This window comes from Rissa tridactyla, chromosome 4, assembly GCF_028500815.1.
Source record: "Rissa tridactyla isolate bRisTri1 chromosome 4, bRisTri1.patW.cur.20221130, whole genome shotgun sequence".
Classification (NCBI taxonomy): Eukaryota; Metazoa; Chordata; class Aves; order Charadriiformes; family Laridae; genus Rissa; species Rissa tridactyla.
The window spans coordinates 63,183,958-63,202,902 of NC_071469.1; the positions used below are offsets into that span (position 1 = coordinate 63,183,958).

At 37.2% G+C, this 18,945-nt stretch overlaps 1 protein-coding gene across 1 annotated transcript in view; it reads right to left on the bottom strand.

Moving 5' to 3' along the window:
- Positions 1-18,945, bottom strand: part of NUDT14 (nudix hydrolase 14) — a 61,559-nt gene that overhangs the window by 13,336 nt on the left and 29,278 nt on the right. Inside the window, exons 3-4 of the mRNA XM_054200375.1 lie at positions 5,528-5,592; positions 454-691 (exon numbers count right to left, since the gene is read on the bottom strand). Of these exons, the coding sequence (XP_054056350.1) occupies positions 454-691; positions 5,528-5,592 (303 nt within the window). The remainder of the gene's footprint in view (positions 1-453; positions 692-5,527; positions 5,593-18,945) is intronic.

Sequence of the window (18,945 nt, forward strand, 5' to 3'; positions counted from 1 at the left end):
ACGAAGAGACCTAATGGAACAGGTTCTCATGCTTCTACAAAATTGTGTTAATGGTAAATCAGAGTCCATCTTGGGCAGCGTCTGTTGTTAATCAGAATAAGAAGAATCAGAGATGGAAAACGGCTGACACAGTAAAGACCAGCTGTTTTCTAGTGCTGTAACAAACTGCTCTGAAGAGCCCAATGCAACTTTTCCCAGTTCTAATAGTCTTTGGAATAAATCACAATAGTATCATTCTTACTGTGAATTCAATCCCATAATTACGAGTTTATAATTCCTTAAGTCTCTGTACATTCTCCTCTCACTTGCTGAAAATTACACCTTTCATATACTTTCAGATGTCCATGTTCCTCCAACACACTGCTTAAACGGGGAACATTAATTTACGTTCAAGCCACTTCAGCAATCTGTGAAACAACAAAATACGAAGTGTTTTAACTTACTGCTATTTACCTGTAAGAAGTGATCCTCCTTAGGTCTGTAATGGGAACACGATAGCCACACTCCTCTAAGACTTCCCCACATGCAATTTCTTCTAAAGAAAGGCCTGGTTTGTCTACAATGCCAGCACAGAGTTCATAGGTCACTCCTACCACAGCAGGTAAGGGATCCTCGAGACGAGAGAAGCTCTCCTTGTCCTGGTTCTGAAGGACTTCAGGATGATGCCTTTCTACTTCACACATGTAAACAGCTTTCAAAAGAAAAAAAAAAAAAAACAAGCCAAACACAAAAGAAAAAGAAGTAAGTGGGGAGGGATGTTAGTTTATTTATGTTAAATAGAAAAAAAAGACGGTACACAAATTTTGCCTGGAAATTCATAACCATCAGAGTACTTGAGAGTAACAACAAATTCACTTGTGTTATCTGTTAAAATTACAACACACTGAAATTGGAATTTTAGAGAACAAAGGTTGTCTTGCCATTTCTGTAGAATTATTCTTTAAACTCAATTTGTGCTTACATCATTTGGAATTAATTCACGCACACCTTAAAATAAATAAGAATTAAAAAAAAGGAAGCTAATCCATCCAAGAAGTCTAAGTTCCAGAAGTGTGATACAGCTTCCATTTGTTGGGCAATGCGGATATCAGGATTTAATTTAAACTATGCAGTTATCTTGCAGGAAAGTTGGGTTGCACATTACGTTCCATGTGCACAATGATGAGTCTTTCAGCCTGTCAACTCAGCTGTTATTTAGAAAGGGTATGAAAAGCATGTATGTTTGTTTGAAAAAAAAAAAAAAAAAAATCCTCTTTTGAACATATAGTTCCTTGCACAGATTCCTGTGTGGAGTCTGAAAAAGACTTCTTGAATTAATCTACAAACAGCTGCCACTGTAATGTACTCCTAAAGAAAGTGCAAATGCCAGATTTTAGCCCTTATTTAAGCAAAACCTCTCACTCATGTCAACAGAAATTTTGCCTGAGTGGGAACTGCAGGACTGGATGTTAACACACAAAGAATCGTTACTGACAATTCCAGATCATTATAACTTTAATCTATAGGTACAATCCCACCTGTTTCTTCTTTGAAATTTCCTCATGGCTATCACTTTGCTTTTCATGAAAGGTTACCATGAGTGTGTTACAAAACATCCTGAATAAAACTATTTACAAATCTGAAATTATTTTTATTCCATTAAAATATTTTTACATACATATTTCATATACACATAACAGTTTTCAAATGAGCTTATCTTTTATTTCCCATTCGAAATCTAACTAGTATATAAAACAGCTCAAGTTTAATGGACAACTTTTTGTTCTTTCAATTACTGTATTTAGCTTATTATTGCTTAAAACTGTGATATACAACAAGGTCCCTAAAGAAATATTGTCGCATAAAAGTAAAGTAGCACAGTGACTTCTCAAGCACTTGGTCTCTGGGGAGGAGTCTATACCCTAGAAGTTTGTGCCTAGGCTCCTTCTAGAACTCTTCTTGCCTCAGAAATATAGTATAGCAAGATCAGCACCTGAAAGGGACATGTCTAGATGAGTCTAAAAAGAAACAGGAAGTGCAGAAGTTTGCCCCAAAATTAATCTTTCTCCAGAACTTAAAACTTTCAAAGGTGTTTGCAGTAGATATATCTAGGCCTTTGAGAGTCAAACGTTTAAGGAAAGGAGCTTCCACTTCTTAGTTGAGAAATATGACTAGAACTTGGTTTTCTTTTTAAAATGCAGCAAGAAGGTGGCAAAAAAAATATTCCAGGCAGAGTCTGAAAGACAGATCTTTGAAGCTTGTCTATTGTCCTTATTCCAAAAACTTCTAAAAGCTATGACAATTACCATAAATGAGAACTACCTCCAGGATTTCTCTGAGATGAGACAAATACTCTTAAGATTTTACTGCTTTTTCAGTATTGACTTATCCGTATCAGTAAACACAAAAAGAAACAACGCACGCATCCCAGGAAAGGACTTGGGCACCAAAACAGGATGCAGGTAAGAGTGTGGGTACAGAAATATGAAACTGTGATTAAAGTAACTCTCTGTTACAAGTCTCTTGAATCCCCAAAACCCATCATGTCATTCCAGCAGGCACCTGCTGCTCTCCCTCAGCACAACTGGGCTCCACGTAGATCAAAACCTACATTCCCAATCCAGGACCCAATCCAGCAGTCCTCTTCAGGGCAAAGCCAACACTCAAAGCACACTAACAGCTTTTCTCTGCAGATAAGGAAGAAAGGAAATGGTACGAGCCACTTCTTCTGTAAGAGTCCAAAAATTACAGCATTCACCAGGGAATCACAGTATGAATCTATTATCAGCAGGTTCAGAAAGGTTCAAACTCAATTTAACCCTCATAGATAAGCAAAGCCTAGAAAACCAAGCTGCCTGCCAGTATCAGGGAACAGAGCAGTCCCCCACACCTCTCCTAAAGGTACAAAATCGCCTGCACAAGACATGCCCCAGGGGAGATAGAGTTTGTGGCCTACTGGCTAGGGTACACTCTTAAAGGGAAATCTGTGACTCCCCTCTTCCTCATTACAGGTTGTCAGCTTATTGCAAATGCACAGAGTTTGGAGAGCTTTTGGAGAGCAGAAACTGGAAGCACGAACTCAGCTCCCAGCACAGACACCCACGCACTAGTCCCCTGTCTGATTGCTTTCTTCTTTTCTGATGGCTTATGCTACTTTAGTCAGAAACTGCCACTTCATCATCACCTCCATCAGTCTCCTCCATCATCAGATGGACACATGTGATGAGCAGCAGCATAGTGCGGACTCAATCACCTAGTGCTCATTAAACGTTTTGACTAATTACCCCAGAGCCATGCAGCCGTAAGAAGTTTCACAGTGGAAACTCCAGTAGAGTTGATGGTACCTTGCCTTCCTTTCTGCAAAACTGGGACAAAGGAAAGATGGCTCAACCAAACCAGTCAAACAAAATAATAACGGTTATTTAAAGCAGCCTTTTTAGATGACATATAAAAAGGGACTTGTTTGCTAACCCTAAAGAGAAGAAAACATGGACTGAGAGGTTAGTGGGGTTTAGCTGACTGGGGAATGTGCTAGCTTTTCTTTAAACTTCTGATTTCTCTTTGATTGCACCAGTGTTTCGTACCTCCTGAAACAGAACATGGCTTATGATTCAGATCTTTGTCACTGTTTATTTTAAGTCAATGCAAAAATAAACACCACAATCCATCAAAAGGCCGTTATACTTACGGTGACAAAAACAGGGCACATGTTCATAGGTACTAACCCTAGCCTTTCCCAGGAACTTATTATTTTATTATATTTGAAAAGACGTGGACAATTGACTACCAAAATGAGCATTGCCCAAGACCTTGGCTAATCAGTCACAGGTGCGGAACTATTATGAAAACTACTGAGATCTGTGTGTAACTTTTTTCTCTCTGCTCTTTCCAAATGATTCATTCAAGATGATCTAAGTCCCCAGTACACTGAAAAATATGGTCCTGCCTGCCTCACCCTGGTTGTGTGCTCTGGTACCCCTCAAGCCAGCATGAACTCTTTCAGGCCAGTCAGTTAAGCTGCCTAATCCTCAACATTATCAGTCTGCAGCTATATACAACCTCCGCTGTGGCTGCGTAAGGGCTGGTGCTGCCAAAGGGAATGGGGTGGGAATGTACACAGAGGGAGGGGTGACTGCCTTTACAAGCAGCACGGACTTCAGTGGGAAAACCCGATCGTGACACGGCACCCTAAGGAAGGGCAAGCACATATGTCAACCAGCACACGTGCAGGGGACATGCCTGGTGAGCGAGCGGCAGCTGTTTGCTCACAAGCAACGAGCTACCTGGTGGGACCCTGATAGGAGCAAGCAATGAGAAAAGTCTTGGCCTTAATTTTTGTTTGTGGAACAGGCCCTAAGGCAGATAATAACCACAGAATGGAAATATAATTATAGTGATGGGAGTAATGTTAGGGCATGGTTGCAATCACCGAACTACTACGGGATGCCTGACTGACCACTGCCCCTAAGGCCAGGTTTCTGAGCAGCTCTAGCCTCTGAAACACTTTAACGTCAAGAATAGTCCAGTCTTTTGAGGCAGATTTTACACTTCCACAGGGATGATGTAATGAATGTGTCGCTGTTCAGTACATATATATGCACATATGTGAAGGCTTCTACCCAAGATTGCCTGAAATAGAGCAACAACTATATGAGCCATTTTATTCAGCTGGCAAATAAAAGACACTGGACTATAGATCAACAAATAAACAAACACTTTCTCTTTACAACCGTCAATATAGTGCTTCATGAGAAGTATGCACTGTCAGTACAACAGTGCTGTACAACACTGAAGAGCCTGTCAATTGCTGTCGGTAAGAAACAACAGCACGACACCACCCTAGAAAGCTTCCTATAAACCCTACCACAAACAGTCTTGAGACGGTCTCTTAGCAACAGTCAGTGAAGTATCTTGTGGATTTTTTTTAATTAGCATGCAGAGAATATGCATTTCATTTTTAACTTCTAAAAAGTAAATATTGATTTGAATTGAAATAACTGATTCAAAAACTCAGAAAAAAAATTAGTATATTAACCTAAACTCATAATAATAACTGGTAAAGTGAAGCTGTCCATGTATTGATGAAAAAGCATACAGTCCTGAATTTCCCTCATTTTAAAGTCCCAAATTCCCAACTATACAATGCACAGTAACACATTTTTAAAAAGGAATATTTAAGACAAAAAAAAAAGAAATATTGCGCTTCTGCACAGAAGCTGCCCACTAAATACTAGATAGATGAAGAAGGAAATTCAAATAAAAGCAATCTATTGCATGATCATTGTAGACCTGTTTGTAATTTCATCCAAAAGAGCACAATGACTAGCCCAAAAGCAGAATGTAAGGCTACCCTGATCATTCGTTTCATCTGTAATGGAAATTTCCCTGGTGAGAAATTCTGACCAACTGAAGAGGGTGGGCTATCATACAAAGAAACAGAATATAGAACAAAGATTTTATCACCACAGATGCACCAACTTTTAACTGCTAAACCCTTAAAAGCTTGCTTCACTAGAGACCAAAAGTCAATCTGAAAAAAGAGGATTACCTGGGCGGAACTGCTTCACCACAACAAAGCACTGCCGAGAAGTATTAAAGATCAGGATTGACACACTGAGGAAGAAGATAAAAAACAAAAGATCAATGCTTTATGAAGGCTTAATGCAAAACTATTAAACTTACGTCTTGTGAATTTAGTTTTCACTACATAAGTACACACAAGATTTATCAGTAAAGCCACGATGCAACAAGGTCCTTGCCCAGAATCCATCAAGAGGGATAGATAATGGGTCATGTTCCCAAAGCCCATGAGAATTCACCCAAAATTAAGTCACTTTTGTCTCCTGCTGTGCAGACTAAGTACGCCACCAATCAATTCCTTCTCTCCAACAGAAAAAAAGAAGTCCAACTCTAGCTACTAGATAGTTATAACAAGAAAAAAATCCTTAAAAATAAACACATTTTCTTCCCTTTTATCCATCCCAGATTAGGATAGTTAACTCTTAGGCACAGTCTAGTTTCATTTAGAGCCAGACACTTCTGTATAAGCACGGAGCATGTCCTGTCTGTGGCTACTTGCTGAGCTTAGGCCTTAAAACAGATACCATCCAACTCCAACTTTGTGCAAATTTAAACCAGAAGGAGTTTTAATTGCTACCACATTCAGTAGTTTTTAAAAGTCACATTTTAATCCTTCCCCCATCCTCTTTGGTTGTTTGAAATAAATGTTATAGGGAAACCTGGCAGGCTGAGTATTTGGAGATGCTCTAAAAGTGTGGAGTACTGATGTTCTCCTCTCACTTAAATTACTCTCAGATTTTACTAGTTAAAAAAAGTGTAGACAAAAGCTCTCTCTCTTTAGTTGGTAGACCATTAAAACCTGCAGAAACAAGTGTATACTTTGCTTATTACCATGGTAGCATTCTCTCATTTATTATGCCTTACTTTGTGTGCAATTGTAAAGTTAATTCACTATTCTACGAATTCTACAAAAGATTAGACTAACAATGGCATATTTGCAGAGTTGAGTCAAAATTTCAACTTTCTCTGTAAAAGAGCTGTATATTTATTTTCACTATTTGATTAATAATGAAGTCTCAGGCTGCCAGAGAAACTGCTATTTGATGATTATTCAAAATAATGTTAATGTTTATTATAATAATATATAAAAACCAAAACAGAAGGGAGAACTCCAGATGTTAACGTGTATATTCATGGTTGCCATTCTCAAAGACTCGTACTGCATACTGATGGCTTCCTGCCCCAGGAGATGTCGTCTGCAGGCAATTTTAAAGCAAAGGGTTTTAACCTTCAGAGAGGCTGGAGGAGAACATTCACTCTCTCTACTGGCATGGGGGTTCGTTCAGACCTACCACCAGAATATCTGTGAGTTATGGTGCAGGTTGCTAGAAGACATGAAGTTAAACCACAGCCTACAATGTTCTTAAGTTTACTTAGGTGTAATTCTTTGGTCTTTTTTGTTTTGTTTGGGTTTTTTTTTCCCTTTGTATGACTGTTCCTCTCCCCAAAGTGGTACTGTTTGAGGGTAGATACTGCACTAAACAAAAGGGGAAAAGGAATTACTGCTACTGAACCTTTGTTTTTTGACCATGGGTCTAAAGATGTGCACTGCTTGAAATTGGAGACAGCAGCGGTCTAAAACTGAGGTTAAAGAGAAGAGACTTCCTGAAGCATACGGCTGCCCTTCACCTTTCTTTACACCCGTCACCCCAGGCTCAATCTTTCGCTTGGCTTGCCTTCTTCAGCACGTCTCATTAAAAAACTCATACCAACTCATTAAAAATGGCTCAGCTATTAGACATTATTTTTTCCTAAGAGTCAATCACTTGAGATTTTTATGGAACAGATGGGAAAATTAAAAACAATCTGTCAGAATTAAGGAACAAGATCAAATTAAGCTGGAAAGGAGTAGCAGCAAGTTATTACAATTGTCTGCTTCTCACACCATCTTGAGATGAGAGGGTACAGAAATGGCACAAATCTGTAGAACTTTCTATTTAATTACTTCTAATTTTCTGAGAGAGTGACAAACAATTTTGAACATAAATTTACATTTTTTAACAAACCACAACACACAAGTTCTAATATTTCTTGTCAGAGCTGCAGAGTCACGGAGGAGAAAGTTCAGAATTACACCTTCTTAGGAGGAGTGTGACATGACGAATGCCATTTGGTATTTCTTATTCCACAAGAAACAATATAACGTGAGCTTAGTAGGTTTATAACTTCTGAAAACCCATTTGAAGCTTCATTCAGGACAGTTATTTGAGTATTATAGGAAGTTTGGGAAAGACTGTTCAATTGATCTAAGTGGTGGATCCCCCAGTCCACCGCTTTCAATGCTTTATTGCCGCAATGACCCAGCTGTTTGGTCTGGCCTATGCGATAAGGAAAGTATTTATCTGCTGGAGTTTTAAATAATCATACAAAGAATTCACTACAAAATTATTTCGAGGTTACTAGGTGTACATATAATACGGGCTACCAAAGAGGACTACTACAAAAGCAGAGTTGCAAATACATTTTTCAGTGGTATACCACATGATATTACAAGGGCAATGATGTTTCAAGGCAATTCCCTTTAAAATATTACAACCAATTCTATTGTAGAATATTATATATGCATCTATCAGCTTTAAAGTGATCAATAAAGAGTAAACATATAAAATAAAAAATTAAAACCTTGAGAATGACTTTTGAGAACATCTCCACAAATAGAAGATACAGAAGATAAACAAAGCCCAAGCTGTATGTTATCAGAGAAAAATCACACATAACCACTAGAAAAGAAAATAAAAAAGCCCAGCCAAATTTCCTTAAAAAGGCAGGAATCCTAGACAAGAATTTAATCTGAAATGGACATCAAAGGTTCTAGCCTAGCAACCGGCTTCATGTGTCCGCGTCCAAAGAGGAGCACAAGACCACTTTTTTGTTATTTTTTACAAAGGAAAAAAATATTCAGGTGTAAAAGGATCACCATGGATCCAAAACTTGCCTCCAGACCTTAAAACAAGCTATAACATGTTTGCAGAAGTGAAACACTGTCTCACCTTAGACCTGCCAACCTTTTCATTTTGGGTGGCGGATTATTACTTTTTACCGTATTCCACAGATGTAAATCTCTGTTGGCTAATCCTGCAGCAGCTGACACTCTGGGAAATCGCTCATGTAAAAGAAGAGGTCATTAATGCAAACGCAAAGCCACTGAGCCACAGACCTGCGCACCTGGGACTTGCCGAGCACACAACACAACCGTCACACACAGGTATCATGTTCGGTACTTGCCACTACCAGTGGACATGCCAACTTTGCAGGCAAGAGGTGGCTAAGAAGCAAACTCTTCAAAATGTGCTCTACATCTCATTTAGGAACTTCATTGAACACCTCGTATCAATGAAGGAGACTTGGCTCCTCCCCACTGCATCTGTCAGTGGCTGCCTTAGGAACTACAACGGAACAGAAAGACACCATGTTAAGAGATGACACAGGTTTGTACAGTGTCTTCCAGGGCTGTTGAAGACCACAGGCCTGCTCAGTCTTTGGTTCACCCCCTCCTTGTCTTCCCCCTGTAGTGGCTCCTGCTCACTTTATACATACGATAGATCACTGCTGCAATTACAGTAGCGTTTCTCCCGAACAATGCACGCATCTCACATAGCAGTTAACCATTTAAATGTCAAAGAAAACCCTGACTGAAATTTGTAGGTATTAGGATTCTCTACTGCCTATTAAGCTTCCTTAAAATATCTAAGTCAATGTGCAGAAATTACATACAGCTGACCCATGGACATCTGCAACACAGCAGTCCAGAATCTTAATTAAGATTCTCATTGAAAGAAAAGATATTCACCTGAATACAACCTTTATAGTTGAAAACGTACCTTACAGGAGTTTAGGAAATGACTCCGTTGTGTGCTATTGGCCTACAAAACTGTTTCCAATTTTTTCCCTTCCCTTAACATAGTACAGCTCTGTATTTATTGAACTCATGGTAACTGATGCTTTATGACATTCCAGCTGATCAGACATTTATATAGAAATATTACTACAACTTCACACACTCCAACCTGAGAAAGGAAGGTGGTGTTTCCAGGAGCAATGTAAAAAACGCAGTATTTGACCACAGCAGTTACGAGGTAGGGGCAGATGAACACTGACATCCTGTTAAAATGTGCACACACATATGGAGGGACGGAAAGTTAATTCATTTGAAATATAACCTAGTGATTAAGATCAGCAAATAAGCTTTGCCAAAGCTACAAGAACATGTATGTACTTCTAGAGCTCCGATACTTGAAGGTAGGTTTTGGGGGTTGAGGATTAGGGGGTTTTGTGGGGGATTGAGTTGTGGTTTTTTTGCTTGAGGGTTTTTTCTTGCTTTTTGGTGGTGGTGGTTTTTTTAGGAAGAAATGTAATTTCACCTTGTAGGCATTGGTTTGGTAATCTTCTATCTTGATGATTTGTCAGTTGTTGACCTGAGCTACAGTTAATCCACAAGCAACTGCTAACACTTACTAATTGCTTTTCATGAGACAAACTTTTAAAATCCTTTAATAAATAAAGATTGATTCAGCCTTTCATTATTCTTAGATGTGACCTTAATGCATACTTTACAAATGTGAATTTTCAAAACTAAAAAATAATTTAAAAAGAAATCACAACATAGTAAAAGCAAAGAAAAGGACAAGATTCTCTTGTGTTTCTGTGAATGAAATAAGACTCTCAAGGCTGGAGATGAGGACTTTTAATGATAATCTTGTGCTAATACTATAGTATGCTAAGTAATTGATGAGGTAATACGGGCAAAGAAACTGACCTTTCTTTAATCATGGTAAGAGCAACTCAGGATCTCCTTGTGTCTAGCATGGGTATGTGTGTGCCACAGAAATTGTGATCAGAATTGAATAATGGAAGATAAAGCACCTAAAAAAAGATCGACATTAACATTGAAAGTGAGGGCTTCCCAGCTATTAACCTCACCCATTTCCACCTACTTATTATAAAGGCTAAAAATTATCTCAAAATTAGCTGAAAGTCTAATATTATTTGTGCTGCCTACAAACAATAATCTCAGCTCCATAGCCAAGACTTTAGGAAGTAATGTTATTTGATTTTTTAAAAAAAATGCAACAAACAAACCAAAGCAAAACACCAAAACCACTTCAGCACTATCAGAGCTTTATCAAAGCTAATGAGGTAATTCAGTTACTATTCTCAACGAAGACAACGAAAAAAGAATGGCAGATTCCAAAAAAGAAACACAAAAATGGCACGCAGGAATAAAAACAAGTAATTGATTTAATCAGTCCCCTTGACTCTCAACAGATATTTGGTATTAAAAATCCCTTTAATACAATCAGAAGAAAATAATCAAATGTAGTGTGTAACCACAGAAGTATTTAGAGATGTATTCATCTCAGCTGGAGAGCATGTGAATATAAAACACACATGAAGTATTTTTGCCTATAGCTCATAACGGAGAAAATGTCAAGACTTATGAATCATACTAGAAGGAAAGATAGTAAGAAAATAAATAAATCATTTAGAATTCCCATAATTATTTTAGCTTTAAAGTAGAAATTTGTTTTTCTTCTTGAAGCTATATGAATTTGGCATTTTTTGTTCATACAGTGTTGACAAATTGATGTTTCATATTGTTTTCCACGTCAAGACTATAATTCCATCTAGTCTTTTTAAAATATTATGTTTGATAAACACCCCGGATTAAAGCATGTTAGTGAACACGTGTCCTTTTCTTGTTCAAATCAGAAATGACTGTGCTTTCAATTTTAAAGTGACAATCAAAAACCCCCCAACTTGTTTGAGAGCTAACAATCCAAAGTAATTCTTTGGGAGGATTCACACTTCAGGAAGGCCTACTTCATCTTAAGTTATTTCAAAATTATTTTTGGTGACCATCAGAAAGAATCGCATCAGCCCCTGTGTCACTTCTGTATTCAAATTAACCATCCATTTCACAGTTGGACACGTCCCTGAAAACGTCTGATGTGGTATCTAAAGTGCTGTCTTCTTCCTTTTATCAAAGCAGCACCTAGCATCCTAAGCCAGATAAAACAGTCCCTTCATTTTCAGAACAGACATGTAATAAAGCTGTACCCTTTGATTATTCTCCAGTGCAATTCCTTTAGTTTCCCCCGAGCTTTAACTATAATGCAGATAGTCCTGAGATTAAATGTGTGTGCTTGCACAACCTTTACTGGTTCATTTAAGTCTTCCTTCAAAGCATTTTACATTTTTCAAAGGCCAACACCAATCCAATTGGCTGCTTAAAATGCAGCCTATTACAAAAGCAAAGCTATAAGCTCCTGACAAAAACATTCAGCCTTTCATACTAATCACAGATAAAGTGGATTTGGCAAAAGATAATTAGAGACGGCTAGAAGACTTCTGTATTCTGATGAAATTTGAACACTTTCTCCAATACAACTTAAATATTAAATACTAAGTAAAACCAGAATAAAGTGGCAAGACATGTATGCTTAAGAAAATAAATGTTACTTTGGAAAAAATCAAAAGGAAGATTGGTTTCAGTAAACTGAACTGCAGCAGGAAGTTGTTCATGACACCATAAAGCAGGAAGCATATGTTTGGTTAATCATCAGACCAGTAGAAGAATGAATTAAGAAGTGCTAAGAAATCCATATACATGCACTTTTAAAACATAATCTCTGTCTACTTGTAAAGTAGTAATTTGTGCTCAACAGGAGAATATGATGCAGGACAACTTCTTTGGAGTGAACAATCCTCGCAGCACCCTGTTTTCATATAACAAAGAAAAAAATAGAAAGCAAATTCAACTGCAAAATAAATGAGACATCAAAGCACGTTGCTCTCAGTAACATTCTTTAAGTGTCATATCTTGGCCCGTATCCCAGGATACCCTTGGAAATGACACATTGCATCTCAATGGGATTCTTTCAACAAAATATTTTAATAAATAAATTCAGGTTTTATGCTAACTTATTCGATTAAATAAAGCTTTGTGAGCATTATGTGCAACAGATGTCAGAGCCTGATGGGCTTTTGTTCCAATTCCTAATTATTTGTGAAACTGCCATTTATAAATGCTATCACATAATAAGACCAATAAATAATCCATCTAAAAGGTATGACTGCATTCTCAAATGGCAAAAAACAAAGTTCTAAAACAATATCCGGTTTCAAGGATAGCTCACAAAATAAAAAAAGCTCAAGTGTTCTGCCCTACCTAAAGTAACAGACAAACGAGCAACTTTTGTTCCTTACCTACAAAAACCCAAATATGAAGCCAGGTCTAAATGTAGTCTCACTACCGTTCGTGAGAAACATAGACTGAGAAACTGGCAGTTGTTCACATTTTACCTCATCTTCCCATTTCTAGATTAACGGTTTCAATACTTTCCTCTTTTCCAAGAGATATTTTCAAATCAAATTCTAAAATTATAGGCACTCCAATTACAGAACATTTCCTAGCTTTCGTAAGATTATTTTTACCAATTCCAAATGCAGGCCATGACCACGCTACTGTCTCTAGATCATGTAAAAACTTCTGGCACTCTTCAGACAGAAGAGATTACATTTTAAAACCACCTGGAAGCAGAGGGAAGACTTTTCTTGATTTCGGTGACTATAAGAGAATAAACACATCCACTTGTTTTGCATATTATTGCAAACACTAAAAAATGAAATCCCTAAAGTTGTACAAACAAGATGCCTCTAATCTGAATACCAGAAACCTGTATTTAGAAATTTATGACTGATCTGCCAAAATTCTTGTGTACCTGCTTAGTTTTAAGAATTTTTATGGATTCCGTTCTTAAAACTAGACTAATGTTTAACTTCCCAATAAATATTTTATCGCCATTTTACCCTATTTCAGTGATACAGCAGAAAAGAGTTTATATGCTATATGGTGCTTTCATATCACATACTTAAAAAGGTGAAATGAGAATCTAAACATTTGGCTTTCGATTTTGTGTTTTTCTCTGCTAACTTTACAGCATCAAATACATTTATTTTTGCCTCATTGGTGATTTTATTTAGATCGGATCCTACGGTAACAACATAATAAGACATCTTAAAAGACAGAATACGCCTGCAGAATTCCTGGCACATAAGCAGAGGATCTGTCAAGCCTTTGCTTAAAAAAAAAAAAAACACAAAAATGAAAACCAAAAAAACACAAGCATTAAGGGCATTTTATTTGCAAATATCTTATGCAAACAAATCATGTAATTACTTGGTTGAAGGCAACTAATAGGCTACTAAATTTTTTTCCTTCTAATAGCAGGAAAAATACCATTATCTTGATAGCACAGATATCTGATAGACTGATATCAAGTCTAGACCTGAGTGTTTTCAATGACAGTGATTACAAAACATGCCTTCCTAGATTGTCTTATTGCCTATTGGTAAAAATGATTTCTTAACTGTTTAATTTAAGAAATACTTTCCACATGAGACACTATTTCTTGTTCTGTCATTGATTACTGATGAAATTAAAATGATTCCAGCCTGCTTTATAAGATTCCTTTATAGTTTTGTGATAAGTAGTAATTTTTCTCTTCAGTTGTGTTATCCTTTGCATGAACATGCCCAGCCATCATTACCTTCTCTCAGCTATTATTTCCCTAAACTTTTCATCATTTTTGTTGTTTGTTGAACTACATCCAGTTTATTTTAAACAGTGCATTATCTTCTGCACTATCTTTGAAGATAATAATGAAAATTCTACACCATTGACACCCTGGAGGAGACGTTACAAAGACAGACAAGGTTTACAGCACAACAGCACATCATTGCACATAAAAGGCACATGCCACCCAAGAATTATTTGGTTTTTTACCTATAAAGATGTTAAAAAGCTGTATTTTATCCATTTTAAAGATACTGTGGTAATTCCTGCACAAAGGGAGCATCTGAGTTAAATTTCACGGTGTCTTATAATACACTAGGACATAAACCAGAAAAATACATACAGGATTAAGTTTCCATAAAGCCCAAATGATCTGGCATATGAAATAGGAGAAGGAATTTAATCCACTCCTATAATGTGGTCAGGGCACATGACTTCCACCCTGTCTCCATAGCTGCCTGCTACAGCCACCGTGCCAGAATAGCAACCCTGGCTTCTCCAGGCCACTCGTGTGGCTCTAGAGACCCATCACCTGGCCAGCTCTCGTGGCCATGGCCGGGATGCGGCAGGCTCCCAGCGCAGCTGTTCAGCAGGAGCATTCCTTGCTCCCCCCTGCGCAGCCGTGCTCCCCGACTTCAGTGGTGCGCAGAAGCCAGCGCTCGGCCAGGTAACTCCAGAGCACAGAGTGACCAGTTGAATATATTCACCTTCCTGTTCTGACACATGTTCATTTTTAACTTGCCTCGAGAACCTCTTTCTGTTTATCCCCAGCGCCGGTACCTGTCAGGAGACAACACGCCAAGGTGCAGATTGCCTTCGTTCCCTTCAGCCTCCAAACTCCCTCCTGATGGAAAACTACACTTTTCAGTCCTCTTTGTAATAGAAAATGTATGAAGCCTCTTTTCTGAGCAAACGATTAAATTAAATTAGGAATTAATTTGTTTTAAATGTGAAATAAATTAATCTCTTTACTTGAAAGAAGCCAATCTTATAAGGCAGTAATATTATTTCTTCCTCTTTTTAAAGAGATAAGAAAAGACCATTTTTTTCCATTAAGAATTTTTGAAGCAGGAACTATTACTGAGCCACCGTGTCATGTTTCTGTAGGTAAAAACACAGTATAAAACGGGTTCAATGCCCATGCAGAGTTATAAGTTTTTTAGTCCAAATGCCTTTTCCTTGTCACATGATATTTTCAGGGTTGAGAGGAACTCATAACAATCTTACATGCAATTCAGTCTCTCAATTTTATTTTCTTTTAAATGTAGTGTACTTTACAGTGAAATTTTCATACTTTTAAATAGAGAAGTAGCCATAATTTTGCTTTTTAACCATTCACAATGCAGTTGGAAACCTGTCCTTTTACTTGTCAACTAGCAAAAGGTACGGTTATATTTCTGTTCTCGAACGTTATTACTTAAAGCACAAAAGTGAGCACATGACTGTACCGTGACCTTCATCTGTTCCCAAATTATGCCTTTTAAAAGCCTTGAATCCGTTTAAGGGGAGTTGCTGAAACCTGAAACGATCTTGATCTATTGCTTTATAAAGTAGATGAATGTAAAACTTAAGTATTACATTTCAGGCTCTTACTGTACTAAATATAGCAAAATTAGGATGAGAGAATATGACTAGAACATGAGTCTGGTTTTAGAGAATAATTTTTTGTTACAGGCATTGATGATTACTTTGTAATACTTAGTACATTTCTATTTCTGACAGAAAATCACCATAAATTTGCAGAAGGAAAATGTCATAGAATCACAGAACTGTCTAGGTTGGAAGGGACCTTTCACTTCATTGAGTCCAACCACTGACCTAACACTGACAAAAACCATCACTAAACCATATCGCTAAGCAAAAAAGGAGTCCTCCTGATCAAGTTTTTTATTTTTAAAAGCACTGACCTTAAAAAAAATTAACAACTCCTCCCCCTGCAAATCACACCACCACAAATTGCTAACTAGTTCCAATAGACCCAAGTCTAAGAAACAACTTGTAATACACCTTGCATTTAAATTTTCATTGCTTGCACTCTGCTTGATTTTCATAAGGATATGTTTAATAATGAGCAAACACATCAGCTGAGTATTCAGAGGAAAATTAAACTAGTTAGAAAAGCAAGCACTACATAAAATAACTGCAGAAAGCATCTTTTGCTGTGTGTCACTGCCTAACACAACAGGACAGAATTATGTAACATTTACGGAGCAGCACCTCAATAAACTTGTTAAATAATTACAATCAAAAAGAGGTAATCAAGTATTTTTACTTTTTGTCATCCATTTTTAATAATCTTCACCGTTGTTTCTGATGATGTAATAAAATCTTGCAATGAGCTCTGCTAATTGTTCATCTGCATGTTTCAAAGAAAGATTAACTTAAATGTAACTCCGCAGGACAAGAACGGTAGTAGAAGTGTTCTTTTCCAATGGAAAAATAGTTTATAAGTTGACAAATTTATTGACAAGTTTACAAATTTTTGACAGTTGTCAGATGGCAACTGTAACATTCATTAAGTATTTTATCTACTTACAAAATCATAGAAACCTTCAGGTTAGAGGAGAGTTTTGGAAGATCACCTGATCCAACCCTCTGCTCAAAATCAGGTGAACTTCTAAGTTAGGTCTGATTTCTCAGAACCTTGTCCAGTCAAGGTTTGAATTTCTCCAGGGAATGCTTTGCCCAGAGGGGCAAAGCATTTCAGGACTTAACTACTCTCCGTGTCTATGTCTTTATGCCCTGGCTCTTCCTTCTGTTACAATTCAAACCTCAATATGGTAGGAAATGCCGAATCTTTCGTCTATACTGACACTCAGTTGACTTTTGGCAGCACAGGGTTTAGACATCTGCCTTGGTAACAGTTTATTGTGTCACCAGTAATAAGTTTGCACAAAACTTTTTGTGTGTGTGTGTGTCTTTTAAGTGGCATGGAGGGATTGACAGTAAGCAATTATTTGTTCAGGATAAATTACAAACGATGTAAAGCAGAGGTGACTCTAGGACTGATACTTTAGTTCTGATGGTCTTGATCTTAAGAAAGCTCAGGAGCTACACGCTCCAGAGTCAAGTCCAGATCTGCAATAACTAAGAAGAAAAGGAAAGGAAAAGGAAAGGAAAAGGAAAAAAAAAAAAGAGTAATATCTAACAAAAATTCTGCTATTTCAGCTTGTGCTAGTATTACGCCAGCTTGCATATGGCTAAAGGATCTTGTCCCACTGCAATATATTGTGAGATTTTAAAAGGTGACTCACACTTAAGGCAAATGAAATGACTACTGCAGTCCTCATGTTTTTGTCTTTGTATAATTTAATCAGCTGTTCATCTGAACAGTTAGAAAGGATAAATTTATAGGAAAATAACTTAATCTCTCCTGATAAATATTTTCCTGTATCAAGTCTATATTCTGATACAAATCTATTGAATATTGGCTTATGTTGACCTCATTTGAAAGAAGAACAAGCACTTGCGTCCCAAAGGAACCCAGCACACAAGCTCTCAGTTCACTGTCATACGGCAAGGAAGTCAGTCTTAAGCACACATTTACTTGTGCTGCTGAAAGAGGATGACAAAGACCCGAGTTAGGCTCAATGTCTGGTTTTATATGATTAGCACAATGGTTTTTTTTTTATTCAGCATCATTAAATTAATTAAACATATCAATTATATGTAAACACATAATACATACATATGTGTACTTTACAGATCTGGCATTCCAATGTGTATGTTCAATTTATGTAAACAGCCTTATTAAAAACAGTTAGAGCATTTAACAGTGTTATAGAATTTTCAGAATTAAAATAAGTTTTGAATACTTTTGAAAAAGTGTTATGGAAAAGGGATCTTAATTATGGAAAACACCTACAATTTCCTGAAGAAGACATACCTACAAGGAAATCCTGACCAACAGGACGTGCGTCCTGGAAACCCCTCCTCTTCAAGATTTTATCCTTCATTAAGAGTAATGAACCTCTAAGAGCCTTCTAAGCATAAAGTCCTCTATCATCTTCAGCAACTAGACAATATGACTTTTCCATATAGCAAGCCTCACAGCTGTCCCATTAAAATACAGTAAAATGTAGGACTTTTATGCATTATAAGGGATTTTGAACCTGACCAATTTATCTGATAATAATTGGCTTCATATTCACAGATAGAATTAATGTAAAACCATGGATTTCCTATACAGAAAGTTCACATTATTACCTTTGGTATCAGAAGTTGCATTGAATTTACTTGTGAAAGAGCATTAGACATTCTACAGTTCAACAGTAGTCACTAATAAGTTGGGATGGCAGCTGTTGTGCATCTGAAGCTAACAAATGTTATGTGACCAGAGATGACTGGCATGACATGTGGCCGTAGCCTTTTTATACAGTTATGTTCTCAGCTATTTTAAAAATGTCCACAAAAGTCCTTCACAAATACTGTTCCCAAGAAGTTCATAGAAAACTGATCCTTTAATATTTACCCCACTCAGTTAGTTGCATATATTCACACATTATCACAAAGCGATAATCTAAAGTTTAAACAAAAATAGTAATACAAATTATTCATCTGGAAGTCATGTTCTCAGCACTGTGACTTGAGGCTGGATTCATTCGCTTGAAAGTACAGGGCACATATTAAATTTCCAGCAATCAATTATCATTTCAGCCTTTGTATCTGCAATCATAAATCCAGGCACATGCCCATATGGATAGACACAGTGCAAAGACAGAACTGTCTTCCAGGCAAATTCCAAAAGCAAGTGTGAAGTTCAGTATTGAAATGTCACTCCCTTTTCTGTCCTCATTCTCAAGCAGTACAGG